This window comes from Phyllostomus discolor, chromosome 6 (assembly GCF_004126475.2).
Source record: "Phyllostomus discolor isolate MPI-MPIP mPhyDis1 chromosome 6, mPhyDis1.pri.v3, whole genome shotgun sequence".
Lineage (NCBI taxonomy): Eukaryota > Metazoa > Chordata > Mammalia > Chiroptera > Phyllostomidae > Phyllostomus > Phyllostomus discolor.
The window spans coordinates 79,178,670-79,197,917 of NC_040908.2; the positions used below are offsets into that span (position 1 = coordinate 79,178,670).

At 37.4% G+C, this 19,248-nt stretch overlaps 1 protein-coding gene across 2 annotated transcripts in view; it reads right to left on the minus strand.

Annotated features, from left to right (window-relative positions):
• KMT2A (lysine methyltransferase 2A) overlaps window positions 1–19,248 on the minus strand; it is a 97,697-nt gene that overhangs the window by 37,537 nt on the left and 40,912 nt on the right. The window contains exons 4-19 of one of the 2 annotated variants that reach the window (XM_036028469.1): window positions 18,829–19,006; window positions 17,525–17,759; window positions 15,599–15,663; window positions 14,783–15,160; window positions 14,146–14,219; window positions 13,081–13,212; window positions 8,650–8,763; window positions 6,213–6,359; window positions 5,482–5,577; window positions 5,132–5,252; window positions 4,114–4,227; window positions 3,506–3,690; window positions 2,236–2,409; window positions 1,389–1,499; window positions 1,016–1,089; window positions 307–500 (exon numbers count right to left, since the gene is read on the minus strand). In XM_036028469.1, coding sequence (XP_035884362.1) covers window positions 307–500; window positions 1,016–1,089; window positions 1,389–1,499; window positions 2,236–2,409; window positions 3,506–3,690; window positions 4,114–4,227; window positions 5,132–5,252; window positions 5,482–5,577; window positions 6,213–6,359; window positions 8,650–8,763; window positions 13,081–13,212; window positions 14,146–14,219; window positions 14,783–15,160; window positions 15,599–15,663; window positions 17,525–17,759; window positions 18,829–19,006 — 2,392 coding nt within the window. Of the gene's footprint in view, window positions 1–306; window positions 501–1,015; window positions 1,090–1,388; window positions 1,500–2,235; window positions 2,410–3,505; window positions 3,691–4,104; window positions 4,228–5,131; window positions 5,253–5,481; window positions 5,578–6,212; window positions 6,360–8,649; window positions 8,764–13,080; window positions 13,213–14,145; window positions 14,220–14,782; window positions 15,161–15,598; window positions 15,664–17,524; window positions 17,760–18,828; window positions 19,007–19,248 lie in introns of both variants that reach the window. The other variant, XM_036028468.1, reaches the window with a different exon arrangement.

A 19,248-nucleotide genomic window follows, 5' to 3' on the forward strand; every position in this document is an offset into this window, starting at 1 on the left:
TGCAACCCAGGCATGTGGCCTGCCAGGGAATCGAACCTGTGACACTTTGGTTCTCAGCCCACGCTCAATCCACTGAACTATGCCAGCGAGGGCTTAAAATGGACACTTTCAAAAAGTATTTACCACCTGTTAGAATATTTATATAAATACCTGTTAACATTCCAAGTGAAGCAAAAGTAATGATTTTATTACACTTTAAGAGTCACTTGAAAATTTCTAACATGCAAGGATATTAAATTAGATTCACACAGTCAATCATTTACATGTAGAGAAAAATGGAAATTGACTTTTTATTTGGTGCCTTACTCAAAATTGGTGGTGTAGGAGGATGTAGAGGAGTTGGTGAGTCTGGTTCTCCAGGACCTTTAGGTTTGGGAGCTGGAATGATTTTCTTCATTAAAGGAGGCTGCTCAGTGTGGCTGTTTTCCTCTCGCTCCTGCCACTGAGCATAATTATGGTCAAGTGAAGGTGGAAGCACTGCGTTTGGTAACATCCCACTGCTGAAAATAATTGATTTAACAAGTATTTATTGAACCCCTATAATATGCCCAGAACTGTACAAAATAATTCAATTCTTGGTACCATCAAGTCTTGGCCCCATGCATGGGCCATTCACAAAGTGTAAAACCAAGTGACAATTTGGAAACTACCTAAATACACAGGAGTTTATTATTTTTTAAAGTATAATCTCAATGTATGACTCTTGGTTCAACTTTCAGAAACAAATGATAACCTTATCAGAAAATCAAAAAGAATTTCTTGGAATAGAAATTTAAGGTTAAATATGAAGACTCAAGAGAGGTAGAGAACACCATTTGAACTGAATAAAATAGAACAGACTACATGACAATAGACTATACTCAACACTGTTGTCTCTAAGCCAGCACTGAAAAAGCATTTCAACTGATTAATTTTTTAATATTAAAACCTACTCTAAAAATACCTACATCTAGAAATATAAGAACTCTTGGATTTCTAACTGATGGAAAAAAAAAGTAATGAAGAATTAACTTACTTGCTTGATACTTTATTTGGCTCCCAAAATCTGGACTTTTTGACACTGAACCATGGAAAAACACGTTCCATTTGCTAAGAGTAAACAAACAAAATGTAAACATGTGAACATTCATTTGGAGACCACATAAAAACCAACAACTTTACACAAGCTTCCATCAATATCAGGATGACATTGTCCCACCAAGGAATAGATCCATCCACTCTGGTGAGCTCACCAACTTCCTCCCAAAGAATCAGCGGAACAAATTAAACCAAAATATGTTTTATGCACATAGCAGAGCAAAATGTACAAACGAAAAAATCCATTCTGTTTATGGGGTAATTATCCACACATAAAAGCATTAAAATGATGAACTATTAACATCATTCACCCGAATAAAGAAGGACTTGACCATGCCGTTGGCTTTTTTAATTTCTGGTTGCCCTCCATCTGAATTAATGGCTGCTTGAATAATCTTCACGATATCATCACTGAACTCCAACTGTATACAAAAACAAAGCATTAATTATTCATAAAACAGTATGCTCTCAAAACCACTTCCTCTTCTCCCCTAAATCATCCACCAGGGATCCAACAGGAAACTAACACCTTATTTTCATATAGTGTAGGTTCTCTTTAGAGATTTGAGATTCAGTTCACAACTAACTTGTGGAAGTCAAGAGATGCAAGGAATATAGCAAGAATGCAAATAAATTAGCTATATCATAGTAAGTTACCCAAAGCTACAACTTTTTATTTATTTAGACTAAAATGAATAAACAACTGAGTAGCAAACATGGACCAGGAGTTAAAAAATGATCATTTCCAATATAGTTTTAAAACCATAATTAAAAAGCATATATCTATAAATGAATATCCTATATAGAAAGATAATATTCAGATGTTATCTCAAAAGGGTCAAACCAATTAACTTCACATTATCATTTTTCCATAAACAGCTTTAATATAAAATGACTTAAATATAAAAATAATTTCCAGAAAACAGATGAAAGACAAATAAAAACAACCATTTTAAGACACTGTCTTCCTTATCATAACTTACCTTCTGAAACATGGAACTAAAACAACTCTCATATTTTTAGGTATTTAAAGCCACATGATATTTCTAAATATAATACAAACCATCTTTTAATGCTTATCCCCAGTTTCATCTTCCATAAGACATAAAAAAGCTAAAATGGCACTTGAAATTTTGGTAGTTTGCTGTAGAGACATACCACAGATGTGTAATTTCCTTGGTCCATTTTCCTCTTGACTCCTTCCAGATCCAAAGGCTGCTGATCTTCCTGCTTGCTGACTTCAGTAAGCACTGGTGGATCAGGTCCTTCTGGGGAGCTGCGGGAAGGTATACTCTCCTCTGTCTCAGGATTTAAGTCTGGAGGCTTGGCAGCCTATTGCCAGGGAAGATATATTTCATTTATCAAATTATATTAAAATTAACAAAGATGGTACTGAATGATTCATATTGTAAAACTTTTTAAAAGGTTGTTTTTTAAAAAGATTTTATTTATTTATTTTTAGAGAGGGAATGGAGGGAGAAAGAGAGAGAAAGAGAAACATCAATGTGTGGTTGCTGGGGGTCATGGCCTGCAACCCAGGCATGTACCCTGACTGGGAATCGAACCTGCGACACTTTGGTTCGCAGCCTGCGCTCAATCCACTGAGCTACGCCAGCCAGGGCTTCATATTGTAAAACTTAAAGAACATGAAAATAAGACATTTCTCCAATTACAGAAAAGGAAAAGTTAAAATGAGCCAGTTATCTAATAATTCCACTAGGCTAATTTAAGACTTAAGACTTTTACTTAGTAATTTCCAAACCTAGTATGAATAAATAGAAACTGTCCAGTTCCTTTTGATTAAGACATAAATGGCAGCTAATTTTCTTATTTAAAAAATTAAGCTCTATTAAAAGATAAAGCAGTAGCCTGACTCTGAGTTCACGTAATTCATGTGGTTCCTCCAACATTACACTTTGTATTCCCAATGGCTACTCAAAGATGTAAAGTTCACAACTTGGATAAGAAGAGTGGTTTCCAAATAGTGCCCTGAGGAGCCCTGGGGATTTCCCAGAGCCAAAGGGTCTCTAGCCCCACTATCATCTTTAGTCCACTAAGCTCTCTGACCTAGATTTATTGTATATAACTGCCCTTTGACCCCTGTTCCTACCTCTAAACTCAGACCTCTCCCATCCTTTACCTGTCTCCAATCAGAATCTCTTTTTTCCCCTAACAAGTAACTCTGATCAGGTTACTCTTTTAGGTGAAGTGCTTCACTGACTCCCCACAGCCTTTGAACATATGGCCCCTTCTTGGTTCTAAAAATGTTCTTAATGGGTTTAGGTCAGAACAAGCAATTGTATAAAACTAAATGAAGCAACTTTTTTTTTTAATTAAAAAAAGAAAGCCAACCAACTAAAACACATTCTGTTAGGCAAAAACCACCTAAGAACAAACTCTCAGAATACAAAATGAAACATGGGCCTACCTGTCGGTAGCGTAACAAATGGCTGGTGGTCCGAGAGTTCAACAAGGCTGTCAGAACTTGCTTCAGAGATATCTGTAGCTCCTTTTCAAGAGCCAGTCGCCACTCTGCAGGATGCCGCTCAGTACAGTTCACACAAGTATAGGCCACACTTTCTGGCAGATTAGACAGAATCTCATACATCTCATCTAGGAAAGCAAAACCCTACAATGATAAGGTGCTTTGAAGAGTGGGAGAGAGGAAAAAGGGAACTATTCCATAGAACTTAATATAAATCTGTATGTTAGGAATAGCATTAAGACTAATATCCCCTAGAAACTCACAGATATGGATTTCCAAAGGGGCATTATTAACACTAATCCAGGATTTGGTTATTGGATAATCAGTAAGTTATAGTGCTAACAAAGGTCAGCAAATAAATATTTCAGAGGGACATATTCAAAATAAATGAGCACACACTTAACACAATGTTGTTGATTCTAGAGACGAAAAAGTTTTTTAAAGACTTCAAATAACATTATCATAATTTTGCATTTATAGTGCTTTGGGGGCTATAAATGCAGCTGTAAGAAGAAAGAAGGAAGCTAAAAAAAGACTCCAACCTTCTGTACCTGAAAGATTCTCACATTTGGAATGGACCCAGCGATCACATTTCCCACATTGCATCATCTTACTCTCATAGTCATCATCATCATAACACTTATCACAGAGAGGGCAGAAGTTTCCTGAAAGCAAACCAAAGTCGTCAGCAATGCTTTGGTTCACAAACCAATGATGACTCCAAGGCTCTGGACTTACATATGTCAACCCAGTCTAGACTGCAAATCATTATGTTCTTCTTCCGGAATTACTTACACATGCCAGCATGGTTCTTCTATGGAATGGTAAATTGTCAAGACTATTCTGAGCTCTTAGAATGTGCCACCAGTTCTCCTCTGTTGACCCATTTTTTAAAGGTCATGAAGTAGATTTACAGATAATGTAATAGAAAAAGGATGGAAGAGAGAACTTCATCTCTTAAATATTCCAAAAAAAGCTTTCAATTTTTAAAAAGAGATAAGGACATGGGAGGAAAAACAGTTAGTTAATTTATACTTTATTACCAGGGCTTTTAGAGTAGAGCACAATGTACTACCATCATTCATTTGTTTTATCCATGTAACTTCTCTATTATTTTTTACCTAATAGACTTAACATTGATTTGCTTAAATAGCTTCAATAGTGAACTTTACATCATCATTATCCTAAGTCAATAAAATAATGAGCTTAATGTATTACTTATATATTTTCTCCCCAGTATAACAATTAAAATAAAATGTTTGCCTCAGTACTACCTAAAATCATTTCTGAAAAAATCAAGTATCTATGTACCTCACTATGGGAACACACTGGCTCAGAGCATTTCTTTGCGGTTATTTAAATATTCTAAAAAATACCTTTAATCCTTCCTATAACCTATAAAACATGTCGAGTTGCTATAATTCTCTGTGAAAAGGAAAGAACAAGACCAGAAATTTAGTAAATATATCTAAATGGTGTCCTTGATAAGATGTGTGAAGACTTATTTTATTCCACTATAATGTTCAGTACAGCATCTAAAAGTTGATAAAATTGGCTTTTTTGAGGTACCTTTAGCAAAGAGTTTGGCACAATCATGGCACAGTGAGAAATCATGAGACCACTGTGCATCCCACCCTTTGCCTGGAGTCGTAGATCCACAGCTCTTGCAGCGAACACACTTGGTACAGATCTGTAAAGGAAGAAAAGAAATTTAATAAAATTTCTTATTTTTAGTATTTTTTTTATTTAAAAAGATCACAAATTTCTAGAGTTGACTTCTCTGCTGGGATGGCTTTTTCTAATAACAGGCAAAAAAATGGTTGCATTGACATCTGGAAGCAAGGGTATTCTATTGTAAATTGTCCAAGCCTACAGGCCCATGATAATTCTCTTTGAAACAGCATAGTATGTGTACTCACCCAAACTTTCTTTTTCTTAGTGGGTTTGGTGGGGTAGTTAGGTCCTAGGCACTCAGGGTGATAGCTGTTTCGGCACTTGTTACATTCTAGCAGCTGCTATAAGAAAGTACAAAGGCATAAAGGTGGCATCACAGCACCTTTATGAAGCACCTATTACTTCATACCCCATTTCATATTTGTCTTCAAGTAGGTATAGTGCATCATGATAACAGTTTAAGTTTCCTCAATTAATTTACTCTTAATGCATCAGATTTATTTCATTCCGAGGGCACTCAGTGATGAATATTCTTATCAGGTAGATTTTGGGGATATTTAAAAAGGTTTTATAGATTTATTTTTTTTTAGAGACAGAAAGGGAGGAAGAGAGGGAGAGAAAACATTAATGTGTGAGAGAAACATTCAGTTGTCTCTCACACATCCCCAATTATGGACCAGCCTGCAACCCAAGCATGTGCCCTGACTGGGAATTGAACCGGTGACCTTTTGGTTCACAGGCTGGCACTCAATCCACTGAGCCACACCAACCAGGGCTATTTTGGGGATTTTTTCCAATACCATGTTTTCTACTATATTCCCAAAATTAAAACACAAAAATATGCAATTGATTATACCCAATAGTCAAAATAGACTAAGCCAAGAGAATAAATTCAGATACACAACCCTAAAGTAAAAAGGCAGAAATGGAGATAGAGAGCAATAGTCTGTGTAGTTCTACTGCTTAGTTTTTGTACCTTTGTGGCTTGATGCTGCCTTCCACAAACATGACAGAACTTGCAACGACGACAACACCAATTTTCCAGCTGGTCCTCCAGAGGGCGCTCATTCTCCTCTAAACAAAACTTGTGGAAGGGCTCACAACAGACTTGGCAATACACAAACTAGGGAAAGATGGAAACAAAAGTTGTAAAATGACATGCAGAAATATCCACCAAATCCTACCAATACATTTAGGTCTTCAGAAATACAGTCCTACCTATATTTTATTAAATATATATTCATTAAGCAGTGATTATATTTTTTAAACAGCATAATATTAGGCACTGCAGGAGGTGCAGGGAACTAAAGTGGGGAATAACAGAATTATAAAGTAACAAAGTAAAAGTAATCCAAGATTTTACAGGATATGCTAAGTAACATAAGACAAGTATAAACAAAGAGCTATGAGAATGTAAATGAGTAGGGCAAAGGACATAGGGAGGGTTTTTAAGGGTTTTCTATAATATTCTAAACAATTTAAAGCTCTGGTTTACCCTTTCTGTGTCTGATTTTAGAAATAATTATTTTCATGTCAATATTTTTTAAAAATTTGAATGAGGGTGACCGAGATTTTTCTTTTGCCATAAAATAATTATTGAGACAACTGGTTAAACATAAATAAGGTCCATATATTAGGTAGTAATAATGTATCATTATTTCCTGACTTTGATAATTATACTGTAGTTATAAGAATGTCCTTGATTTTAGGAAATACATAGTAAAATATTTAGAGGTAAAAGAGCTGTAACTTGCTCCCAAATTTTAAGGAAAAAAATGTGTCTACTTATAAATGAAAAATATTAACATTTGGGGACTCTGGGTAAAGGGGATATGGGAATTCTTTGTACTATGCTTGTATGTAACTTTTCTGTAACTCTGATATCATGTCAACATACAAACTTTTAGATCTGGATGCAGGGAGCCTTCATCAGGCACTGGATATGCTGCAGGAGGGCAATGAGGGCAGTGCACTGTTCATCCTCTAGCTCAGTTTTTAGGAATTCTGTAGGACTGCTGTGCCCTACACATGTTTTCCTTTTTATTGAATTTATTGGGATGACAGTGGTTAAAAAATTATATAGAAGGTATGGAGTTTTATAATATATCACTCTGTATATTGTATTGTACGTACACTCCCCAAGTCTCCTTCCATCACCATTTAACCCCCCTTTACCCCCCTCCAACTTCCCTACCCTCCATCCCCCCACAGCTACACAATTTAGAGCACCTATACTCTGAAAAAACAAACAAACCAACCCTGTTTAGTCACAGAAGTCAAAATATTGTTGCTTAAGTTATGGTATTTCTGTAGCTAGCATATTGTGTAAATGCAAAGCATTAGATTAAGTAGGAAAAGAAATACAGTAGCCCCTGGCACTTGTAAACTGAATATTCTTAGTTTCAATGACATCTACAGCAACCCCAATATAAACAATACTGAAGCCCTTCTCTTTATTATACATAGAGAGAAATGTTTATTTTATATACTTGTGTATACACACACACACATATTTGCTAATTTACCTAATTATATACATGAGATAAATGCCTAGGAGTGCAATTACTGGGTTAGAAGGTATACCTATTTTAAAAATACACATTTTCAAATAACCCTCAGAAAGAAAGAATGTAGCTAATTTAGATTTCCACCAACAGAGAGCCTTCCTTTCTTATATCAGGCTTTAATTTCCAGTTTTTGGACTTCAGAAAGCTCAATGCTCATTCCCACCATGTTTTTATGTCTCATTTTGTGAATTATATATTTCTGTCTTTAGGCCTGTATTTTTTTTAACTGGGTGTTACTCTTTTTTCTTATTAATTGCTAAGAGCTCTTTAGAGACAAGAGGGTTTCAGTACCTAATATAAAACCACCATTAAAAGCATCTCTTTATCTAGACGAACACTGTATTATTATTTTTCCATGTTTGGTTATCTAGTAGAAAAAACAGACCTCTAGTAAAGAGTAAAATTAGAAGATTAGACTGTTAAACTTTTCACATTCAATAATTCTGCTATTCTAATAAGAAGCAGATGCCTTTCTAAAATCTTAAAAAAAAAAAAAGTAAAAGCATTTCACTAGCTGGTTTAAACAGGGGGTAGTACCTGTTGCATACCAATAAATCAGAGTATAGTTATATATTTCAAATATTTATTTATTTTTAAAGAAAGGGGAAGGGAGAGAAACATCGATGTGAAAGAGAAATATCAATCAGTTGCCTCTCATATGCATCCAGACCAGGGACTGAACCCACAGTCAAGGCACGTGCCCTGGAACAGGTGACATTTCACTTTGTGGGATGTCGCCCAACCAACTGAGGCACATCAGTCAAGGCATTTTTTTAAATCACAAAACAAAAAACAAAAACACCTACCATTATACCTTCTAGTGTACCAAGAAGCAGAATATCTTACCTCTACGTGTCCACTACTGGCACAGAGAAAGCAAACCACCCTGGGTGTTATAGGGAGAGAGGTCAAGATTCCTAAGCCTCCCATCTCCCACACGTTTTCTGCTTCACAATCCTCCTGCGGAGAGAGAAAAATCATTTATAAAAGATTTAGAATGACACAACTTTGGATTGAAAATAAGGATAAAAATAGTAAAATTAGATGACACCAGAATGTCAAGAATGTTACATTTTATGAGTTCAAAAACAACTGCTGCTTTGAAAATCTTTAATCTCAAATACAAACTGTTAAAAGGCTCAACTAATTATTGGTTCAATTCACATTAACTATATGCAAAGATATATTGGAATTGAATTTCTATTAGTTTTGCTAATTCAAGAAATCATCATTTGACAATTCCTATGTGAAAGAATTATTTCCTCAAATATTATTCTGATCTACATATACTTTATTACTTTGGATGGACAAGGGTGTTCCCACACCAATGTCCTTCAGTCAGTTCACAAAGAGTGACCAAAGCTTTCACACACTGGAACCCATCTGCTAATGAGAGTTCTTATTAATTTCCCCAGTTAGTGCTGAATTTCCTCACTTTTAAGTGCAGAAGGTAAATGTGGTATTCACTTCCTCCCACAACCATATCAAACTCACAGCTAAACTACAGAACAGCCATCATTGAAAGCCACCTGAAATCTAGCTGAACAGAAATCAAATAACTAACTTAGATATACAAAAGAAGCCACTTCAAGACTGGTAGTAGGGCCAGAGACACAGATCCCACACTCATATGTGGTAGTTAAAAACTGGGAGGGATATCCCTAAAAAACCAAGGAGTCCCAACCCCATACCAGGGTTTCAGTACCAGGAAGAAAAGTCCTCATAACTTCTGGCTATAAAAACGGATGAAGATGGTGGCTAAGTGACAGAGAATTACAAGAATTCCAGGTGTTCCTCTTAAAAGGCTCTTGCACAGCGTTATTCAGTACTCAGACTTACGAGCATTGAGTTCCCTTTAGCTGAACTCACCCCCTGCAGGTGGAGGTAGGTACCATATTTCAGTCACCATCGACCTGGCTAACAAGTTTGCCTACCCTGCTGATTCCTTGAGACTCCACCTCACCCACCTTGCATGCCCAGCAAGGCGGTTGCCAGTGCCATTTCCATACAAATGGCATGCCTGGCTCATGCTGCAGACTTTTTTACAATATCTCAAAGGTCCACAAACCCCAAACAAGCTGTATCTGGCCCCAGCATGCCCCATACCTGCTACTAATTAGTTCCAAGGCTGGCACTAGCAGCAACTGAACTCAGTCTGCAGCGTAGCCTTTTTCCCAGGCATCTCCAAACCCAGCAAGTAGCAGCCATCAGCATATCACTCATGCCTGGTGGCCCTAAGCAGCTGCGGACCTTGGCCTGCTTGTCCCAAGGAGGCCCCAAAGTCCGCACACCCAGTGGACAGCATCAGACTGAATCAAAGAACCACCCAACCACCTTCACTTGCCACACACTCAAGGGGACTGGACAGGCACCAGGGCTCCACTAAAGGGAGTCCTGTCCCATTGGGTGGGCTGCGGCACACCTGATCCTCTGCTGTAGTCTTGTCCTCCCAACCAATTAGCCTGGGGGTAAATCTCTCCCACTGATATGCCAACAGCAATCAAGGTTCAACTACACCTGGAGAGCACACATAGCCCACACAGGGAGCACAACTAGAGCACCCAGTTCCAGGTGGCTGGGGAGGCTGAACCATTGGACCCCACAAGACACCTACCACATAAGGTCACTGTACTAAGGCCAGAAGATGTAGCAGCTCTACCTAATATACAGAAGCAAATACAGGGAGGCAGCCAAAATGAGAAGAGAAAGAAATATGTCTCGGATGAAAGAATAGAACAAAACTCCAGAAAAAGTACTGAACAAAACAGAGATATGCAATCTAGCAGATGCAGAGTTCAAAACACTGGTTATAAAGATGCTAAATTAACTTAGGGGAAGAGTAGAGAAACTCAGAACTTCAATAAAGCAAAAACATAAAACTAAAACTAGAGGCCCTCATCAGGTAGCTCAGTTGGTTAGAGCCTCAACCTGATACACCAAGATTGCAGGTTTGACCCCCAGTCAAGGCACATGTAAGAATAAAACAATAGCCCTGACTGGCGTAGCTCAGTGGATTGAGCATGGGCTGCAAACCAAAGTGTCGCAGGTTTGATTCCCAGCCAGGGTACATGCCTGAGTTGCAGACCATAACCCCCAGCAACCGCACATTGATGTTTCTCTCTCTCTATCTCCCTCCCTTCCCTCTCTAAAAATAAATAAATAAAATCTTTAAAAAAAAGAATAAAACAATAAATGCATGACTAAGTAGAACAACAAATCAATGTTTCTCTCTAAATTAAATAAATTAATTAATAATAAATTTTAAAAAATGGAATTAGAAAACATGAAAAGCACCAGTCAGAAATGTAGAATTCACTAACTAAAATAAAGACTATATTATAGGGAATCAACAGTACAGCCGATGAAGCAGAGGGTAAAATTAGCAATTTAGAAGATAAAGTAGCAGAAAAAAAAGAAGATAAGTTAGCAGAAAACACTAATTTAGAAAGCAAAGAGAAAAACAAAACCCTCAAAATGATGATAGTTTAAGGAGTCTCTGGGACAACATCAAGCATACCAACATTCACATCATGGGTTGCCAAACAGAGAAGAGAAAGAGCAAGAAATAGAAAACCTATATGGAAAAAATGTCAGAAAAATTCCCTGACTTTGTCAAGGAAATACACACACAAGTCCAGGAAGCACAGAGAGTCCCAAACAAGTTGAACCCAAACAGGCCCACACCAAGAAACATCATAATCAATACGCCAAAGGTTAAAGACAAAGACAGAATCTTAAAAGCAGCAAGATGGAGGATGGGTACACAGCCTTTTAAGGGTGCTGTATCTCCCTAAGATGATATTCAATAAAAAAAAAAAAACTGAGCCCTGGCTGATGTGGCTCAGTGGATTGAGTGCCAGCCTGCAAACCAAAAGGTTGTCACAGTCTGATTCCCAGTCAGGGCACACACCTGGGTTGCAGGCCAGGTCCCTAGTTGAGGGTGTGTGAGAGGCAACTAATCAATGTTTTTCCCCCTAATTTTCCCTCTCTCTAAAAATAAATAAGTAAAAGTCTTTAAAATTTTTAAAAATTAAAATAAAATAAAAAAACTGAACAATGAGAAAAAAAGCAACAAGAGAAAAGCAGTTAGGTGCCTACAAGGGAGCTCCCACAATACTATCAGCTAATTTTTCAACAGAAACTTTGCAGGCTAGAACCTACAACTAAGATTTCTGTACTCAGCAGAGCTATCATGTAGAACTGAAGGACAGATAAACAGCTTCCCAAACAAGATAAGCTAAAGGAGTTCATTACCACCAAGCCAGCATTATTAGAAATGTTAAAGGGTCTTCTTTAAGAAGATCAAAATATGAATAATAAAATGGCAATACTATATATCGATCAACAGTTACTTTAAATGCAGATGGATTAAATCTTCTAATCAAAAGACATATGGTGGTTTAATGGATAGCAAAACCCCTACCTATACGATATACAAGAGACTTCCTTCAGATTGAAAGACACAGAAAGTAAGGGATAGAAAAAGGTATTTCATGAAAATGTAAACAAACAAGGAAACCAACAAAAAATGTAGAGCAGCAGTACTTATACCAGACTAAACAGACTTTCAAACAAAGGCTATAACCAGAGACAAAGGATCCAGCAATTCAACTTCTGGGTATTTATCAAAAAAACTCAAAACACTAAGTCAAAAAGACATCTATATCTATATGTTCATTCTAACATTATTTACAAGAGCCATGAAATGAAAGAAATCTAAGTGCCCATCAGTAAGTGAATGGATAAAGAAAATGTGGTACATATACAAAATGAAATATTAGTCATAACAAAGAATGAAATCTTGCCATCTGCAACAACATGGATGGACCTAAAGAGCACTGTGCTGAGTGAAATAAGTCAGACAAAGAAAGGCAAATGCCAGATGATTTCACTTACATGTAGAATCTAAAGAACAAAATAAACAGAAACAGACTCATAGATACAGAGAACATCTGGATGGTTGCAAGATGGGAGAGGGGTTTAGAGAATGGGTGAAAAAGGTGAAGGGATTAAATGGCACAAATTGGCTGTTACAAAATAGTCACAGGTTGTAAAGTACAGGATAGGGAATACAGTCAATAATAGTCATAACTACGTATAGTGTCAGATAAATAGGTTTATCGTGGTGATCAGTTTGTAAGTTACATGTCTAATCAGGTGGTTGTACACCTGAAACTAATCTAATATTGTATGTCAACTGTAATTGAAAAATAAAAAATTATTTTAAAAAAAAGTCCACAACACTTAATCTACTATATGATCACTAAACACTTTTACCTTAAAGTCCACTCTGATCCTGTGGACTCCATCTGCTGGGATTTTTTGCTTAGAACCATTGCCATTGGAGAGAGCGCTGAGGATGTTCAGAGTGCCTGTGTTCTCGGGCTTATTGACTGGAGGTGGCTTTTCCTACAGAGATAGAAGACAAAGAACAAAACCACACTCTACTTGCATTTACTTTTACAAGAGAAAATAATACAAATGAGAAATCTTACTAATCTGGAAAACAAGTTTTCAACCTTAAGTATCCTATAGAAATAGTGAAGTACTCTTCAGAAGATTTTTTTCCATTGAGGCATTTTATTTGCATGTATGTATTAACATTCCTAGAAAAAGAATCACAGGACTTTTACTCCTGCGTGTTTTCATCCTGCTTCTTTGTGGTCCATGATGCCTGCTGAGGTTGTCAGTACAGTGAAACCAAACTGATGGGACAGGGGCAGGTTATTCTGCCGTTTTCTAGATCTTTCAGTCACATATCAGATTTGGGCTGATCACTCCACACTTGCTTAACCTGCCTATGAAGCTGACAGTTTTCCCAGCTCTGTGATCATCAACGGTTTAAACTGGCCAATGCTTCATCATCACCATTAGACACTGGAAAATGACTTTGGAGCATGACCTAATAAAAACCTAGTGCCTAGTTTTTGGCATTGTTGATGCTCTTGAGAGCATCAGCCAGGATATACATGTGCACCATTATGGTGACACAAAAACATGGTGAAGAGAGCCAGAAGATTCTTAAAAACATAACTCTGTCTTTCCACATAATAAAAATAAAGCACAGAAGAAGGGATTATTACAAATATTGCTAAAGGATATTGACAGCAAAAAACAATTATGCTAAAAGGCATGTAGCATAAGCATATAGGGCCACAAGGAAGGGAAAAACAAGGGGAGAGAGACAAAAATAGAAATTAGCTAATGCCTAAATTCCACTGCCATCTACATAGAAAGAAAAATGCAGTTTCATTTATCAGTCATGTAAATGTCAAGAATGAGGCTATTTCCCTACAGAATAGAACACATCCCCGAAAAATGGCAGAGAAACAAATCTCTCACCTTTTCTTTTGGTTTTTGTTTTACAGGAATAGTTGGGCGAGGAGCCACTTTTTTCTGCTTGCTTTGCTCTGGACCTAAAGAATTCAAAATAAATTGCAGTCAAATGCTATTAAACTCACAGTTAATGCTAAATAGCAATTACTACTTTAATACTCATTGGCCTATGAAGAAAAGGGTATTAGAAAAGAAAAAACTGCCCTGGCTGGTGTAGCTCAGAGGATTGAGCATGGGCTGTGAACCGAAGGGTCGCTGGTTCAATTCCCAGTCAGGGCACATGCCTGGGTTGCAGGCCAGGTCCCCAGTGGGGGCCATGTGAGAGGCAACCACGCACTGATGTTTCTCTCCCTCTCTTTCTCTCTCCCTTCCCTTCTCTCTAAAAATAAATAAATAAAATCTTTTTAAAAAAGTAAAGAGAAAACTATTTAAACTCTAGGCATTAAATAAAAATTAAGACCAACTTAACTGGTTTGTCTTTTGCTTCTATTTCTTTATTACTATATAATGGTTAAAAGAGCTAATTTTCTTGCACTGAAAAGGTAAAGATACACATTTCAGATTTCCAAATGTTGTTTAAGATACCAATGCTTTTTTGTTAGGACTTCTCATTCAGCAGCTCCTTCTTGCCTTCCTCACTCACCCGACTCTGGTGGTGGAGGCTGCTTTTTCTTGGGCTCATTAGGAGCAGTCTTGGGAACTTCCTTTCTTGGTGGTGCTGTGCTAGGTGGCTGTGGGGGCATGACTGGTGCTGGCTGGGGGACCTGTTTGCTGGACTTCCTGGAAGTTGGAGTAATAACTTGTTTGGATTCAGGTCCTGAGGCAGAGGCATTCCCTTCTTCATTCTTTTCCTCAACATGCTTTCGCAGAGAAGGTTCACCATTGCTTTTCTTGGGGGCAGGATCCTCTCTTACTGATGGGGTAGGTTTCTGACTAGAGTCCACCAAGTTCTTCACAACACTGCTCTCTTTGCTCTCTTTCTTTTCATTGGTCTTAGACTTTTTCTCTTTCTTTTTCACAGCTAGGGAAAAACATGATTATTTATCTACAAGCAAGAAAAATTTTATTTAAAACAGAAGTACAGGAATGTAACATAATCTTATTCTCAGTTTCCTGCAGCTAAAGCTGACACTCAAGAGGCTCAAGAAAGTTAATGCCAACTTGGTCAGGTAAAATAGGTATACTTTTATTGATCTAGGAAATGGAATAAACTGTAATTTTTGTATGAATTTAAAAATATCTTATTATGGAAATTTTCAAACATACACCAAGGTAAAGGGTATAGTAAAATGAACCCCTGTGTCCATCAACCAAGCTTCAACAACCATCAACTCCCTGGGAAAGAGTAGTACTTAAAAACAAACAAATAAAAAAAAACTAGTATTATTTTTACACTAGATGTATAAAACTAAATGGCATTAAATCAAGAAGCATTTTGGGGAAGAACTTTTTACATCACCTTTTGCTTGCTTCTGAAGATAGGCTTTGGAAGGCATCCACTGTAGATTCTGACATTTTCTCATCCTGGGATAACAAAAGTTACCATAAAGTAAACAATTTTTAGAAGAGAAGCAATTTGAACAAGTGTTAATTTGTCTGCAAGAATCAGTGAATAAGCCCTGGCTGGTGTAGCTCAGTGGACTGAGTGCGGGCTGCGAACCAAAGTGTCACAGGTTCGATTCCCAGTCAGGGTACGTGCCTGGGTTGCAGGGCACGGCCCCCAGCAACCACACATTAATGTTTCTCTCTCTCTCTCTCTTTCTCTCTCCCTTCCCTCTCTAAAAATAAATAAATAAAATCTTTAAAAAAATCATTGAATATTCAGGTTCATTTTGAGAGTTGAAAAAGGAATGCTCAATTACTTAAGATTAAATCTGAACCTTTGAATCCTTCAATCGGCAATTTTACCTACTTTTATGATCTAAAAAGACCAATTACCAAATTATTTTTAAAATGAGACTGAAATTTCTTATAACCTAGTACTGATTTGCACCACACAAAATGACTGGTTGATATTTCTTACTATCAAATTACTTCTGTTCCCTTGCAAGGTTAATATTCATTTAGTAATCTCCATACAAAATGGACTAAAATTACCCAGCAAGTCCTCTGCCTGCACCACAATGCTGCAGGTCTATGTCAGGACTCCACTCCTCAATTTAGTGAAACTCAGACTTAATTTGAAGTATAAAATTGAACCAAATCATTTCAACCACTAAACTTAGTATAATTTTATCCTGCTAGTGCATATCTTTGCGATGATCTATGAATTCTCACTCCTTTACATGAATGAGACTGAGACAAAATTCTTGCTTAAGGCCAGATTGAACCAAAGCAAAGAACTACTTATTGTCTCCTAGAAACTGCCTCCCGGGAAACAAGCAATGCAACGTCTCTCCCAACTATGTTTCATACAAATCATTTCAAGTTACTCATTCATTCATTCAGAAAGTATCTGTTGATAACATCTATTCCTTAAGCCAGGTACTTTGTGAGATGCTCAGTCACCAGAATTTCTGTTTGTGCAACTCTTTTGATTAACTTTAAACAAGTTAATCCCAGAGGGCAGAAACGGCATCCACAGATACACTAAAGAAACAGAGAAAAGATAACCAAAACTTCCGTATCAAAAATTCCATATGCATGAAAATATTCTGAGAGCAAAGAGACATATACAAGATATTACCAATATTTCCTGAAAGCCATAAAGATAAAGGTAGTTTCAGTTGAACTAATAAATACTATAACTAAATGTGTCAGTTTTCAAGCAGAAACCTCCCAGATGTAAGCTGATATTGTAGCCACTAGACACATGCAGCCATTTAAATTGAAATTAAAATTAAGTGAAACAGCCCTTGCTGAAGTGGCTCAGTGGATTGTACACCAGTCCGTGAACCAAAAGGTCGCCAGTTCAATCCCCAGTCAGGGCACATGCCTGGGTTGCAGGCCAGGTCAGGTCCCCAGTAGGGGGCGCATGAGAGGCATCCACACACTAATGTTTTTCTCTTTTTCCCTTCACCTCTGTCTAAAATAAATAAAATCTTTTTAAAAAATTAAATTAAGTGAAATAAAAAATGTAGTTCCTCAGTCACTAACCACACTTCAAGTGTTAAATAGCCACATTTGGCTAATGGCTACCATACTGAACTGAGCAGATAAAATTTAACATTTCCACCACTGCAGAATGTTCTATCAGACAGCATTATTTCAGAGTATTTCTTATTTAAGTACATCCCAAACCTAGCCACACTGCACAATCCAACTATGCAACTAATCTTGCAACTCAAAAATTCAATACAACCACATTTAGTTTTCTGATTCATCTTTGCGACAAAACAACCTTCAAGGTAGAGAAGTCAAGGCCTCAGAATAAGACACCACTCACTTGCAGCACTGTTTCTTTATGTTGCGTCCACCAAACTTGGGCTTGTCTAAGCAATTAGTACAAACACCACAGTCCTCAGGCACCTGGCAGCCAGGACACTGCCCACACCGCCTTGATCGCCGTCCTTTCTTTACTGGAGGTTCCTGAGGCGCCTTGTTTCTGGTAACAGGTTTAATTGGTTTGATGGGTGGAGCAAGAGGTTCAGCATCTTCAGAGCCAGCAATTGATGACTTGTCTGTTAAAGAAAGGTGTCATTAGTTCTGAGGGAGTATCGAATTCCTTCTTGGGAGTAGAGGCAGAAACCCTCAATATCAATTTATGTTATTATATACATTCTAAGGTTGTTTTAATTGCGACTCCAAAAATGAATACAATAAAAATATCCAAATGTAGAACTTGGAGCTGTTTAAGTAATTATTTAAATATTGTTAAATGCCTATAACTTGCAACATAATGAAAGCAGAAATCCAAACACTGAAAACAAAACACAGTCTAACCTAAAGTTCAAGAATATAAATTGAACCTTGGCTGGTATGGTTCAATAGATTGAGTGCCAACCTGCAAACTGAAAGGTCAGTTCAATTCCCAGTCTGGGTACATGTCCAGGTTGTAGGCCAGTTGCAAGAGGCAACTGATTAGTGTGTCTCCTGCACATTGATGTTTTCTCTCCCTTTCTTTCTCCCTTCCCTTCTCTCTAAAACTAAATTTTTAAAAATCTTAAAAAAAAGAAAAGAATATGTATTGAATGCTTCTGAAGATTCATTAAACCTCTAAATTTTATACGAGCAGTCACCTATCATTTAAGAACTGTACAGCAACCATAAGAATGTGCCTCACTAACCTCCAACCATAGGCAGCATAGGTGACCAAAGGCCCCAGCTGCTGAACGCAGAGACCCAGTGGTACAGAGCCCACACTTGCCATGGGAGCTGCTCCTATGCAGTAACTGAACATGGCAGGGCACAAGAGTCTTCTGGCAGTCAACTTTTGCTCAAGGACAGTCTTGTCAAACTTTTTTATACTGCATGGCAATCTAGGAAGATTCTGTCCAATATTCCCTCCCTCCTTCATTAGCCAGATTTGAAGAACAGTCTGAAATTCTCCCAGCCTTCCCTGGCTCCCTCCCCATTTTCCCTCATAGCCATTTCCTCTAATGAAATCCTTGTGCATTTAATCCTCCCTTTCCCTCTGTTGTTTAGAGGACCTGGGCTAATGAATAATGCTCCGAAGAGCCTACATCCTAAGAATGATCAGCAAACAAATCAAATGTGTGCTACAACTTCAAGGTTGACATCCTAACCTACCATCATTCCCCATGGAAGACAAAATCTTCTCTCGTTCTTCCCATGGTAAGGCACTCAGGGTAGGCATGTCATCAGGAAACACAGCTCGTTTTCGGCCAAGGGCAACAGCAGCTCTTCTGCAGACATGTTTAATCCTGGGTCCTCGCACGGAGGTCTCTGATGAATCACTTTCTTGACCCTAAATATGAGGCAAACCAAAAACAAACAATAACAACCATACATGTTGAAAATATAATTAAATGAAACCAACGTATTTTAGATTAACTTATTTAAATCTAGAATCAGTCTAATTATTTCTAGTTATTTCTAGTTGATAAGCCATATCAATATGCAGGAATCAACTACTTCTATATCCTAAAATTGGCAGGAAAAAAACCAGGAATCAACTAAATTTTTATTCCCAATTATACTACTTAAAAA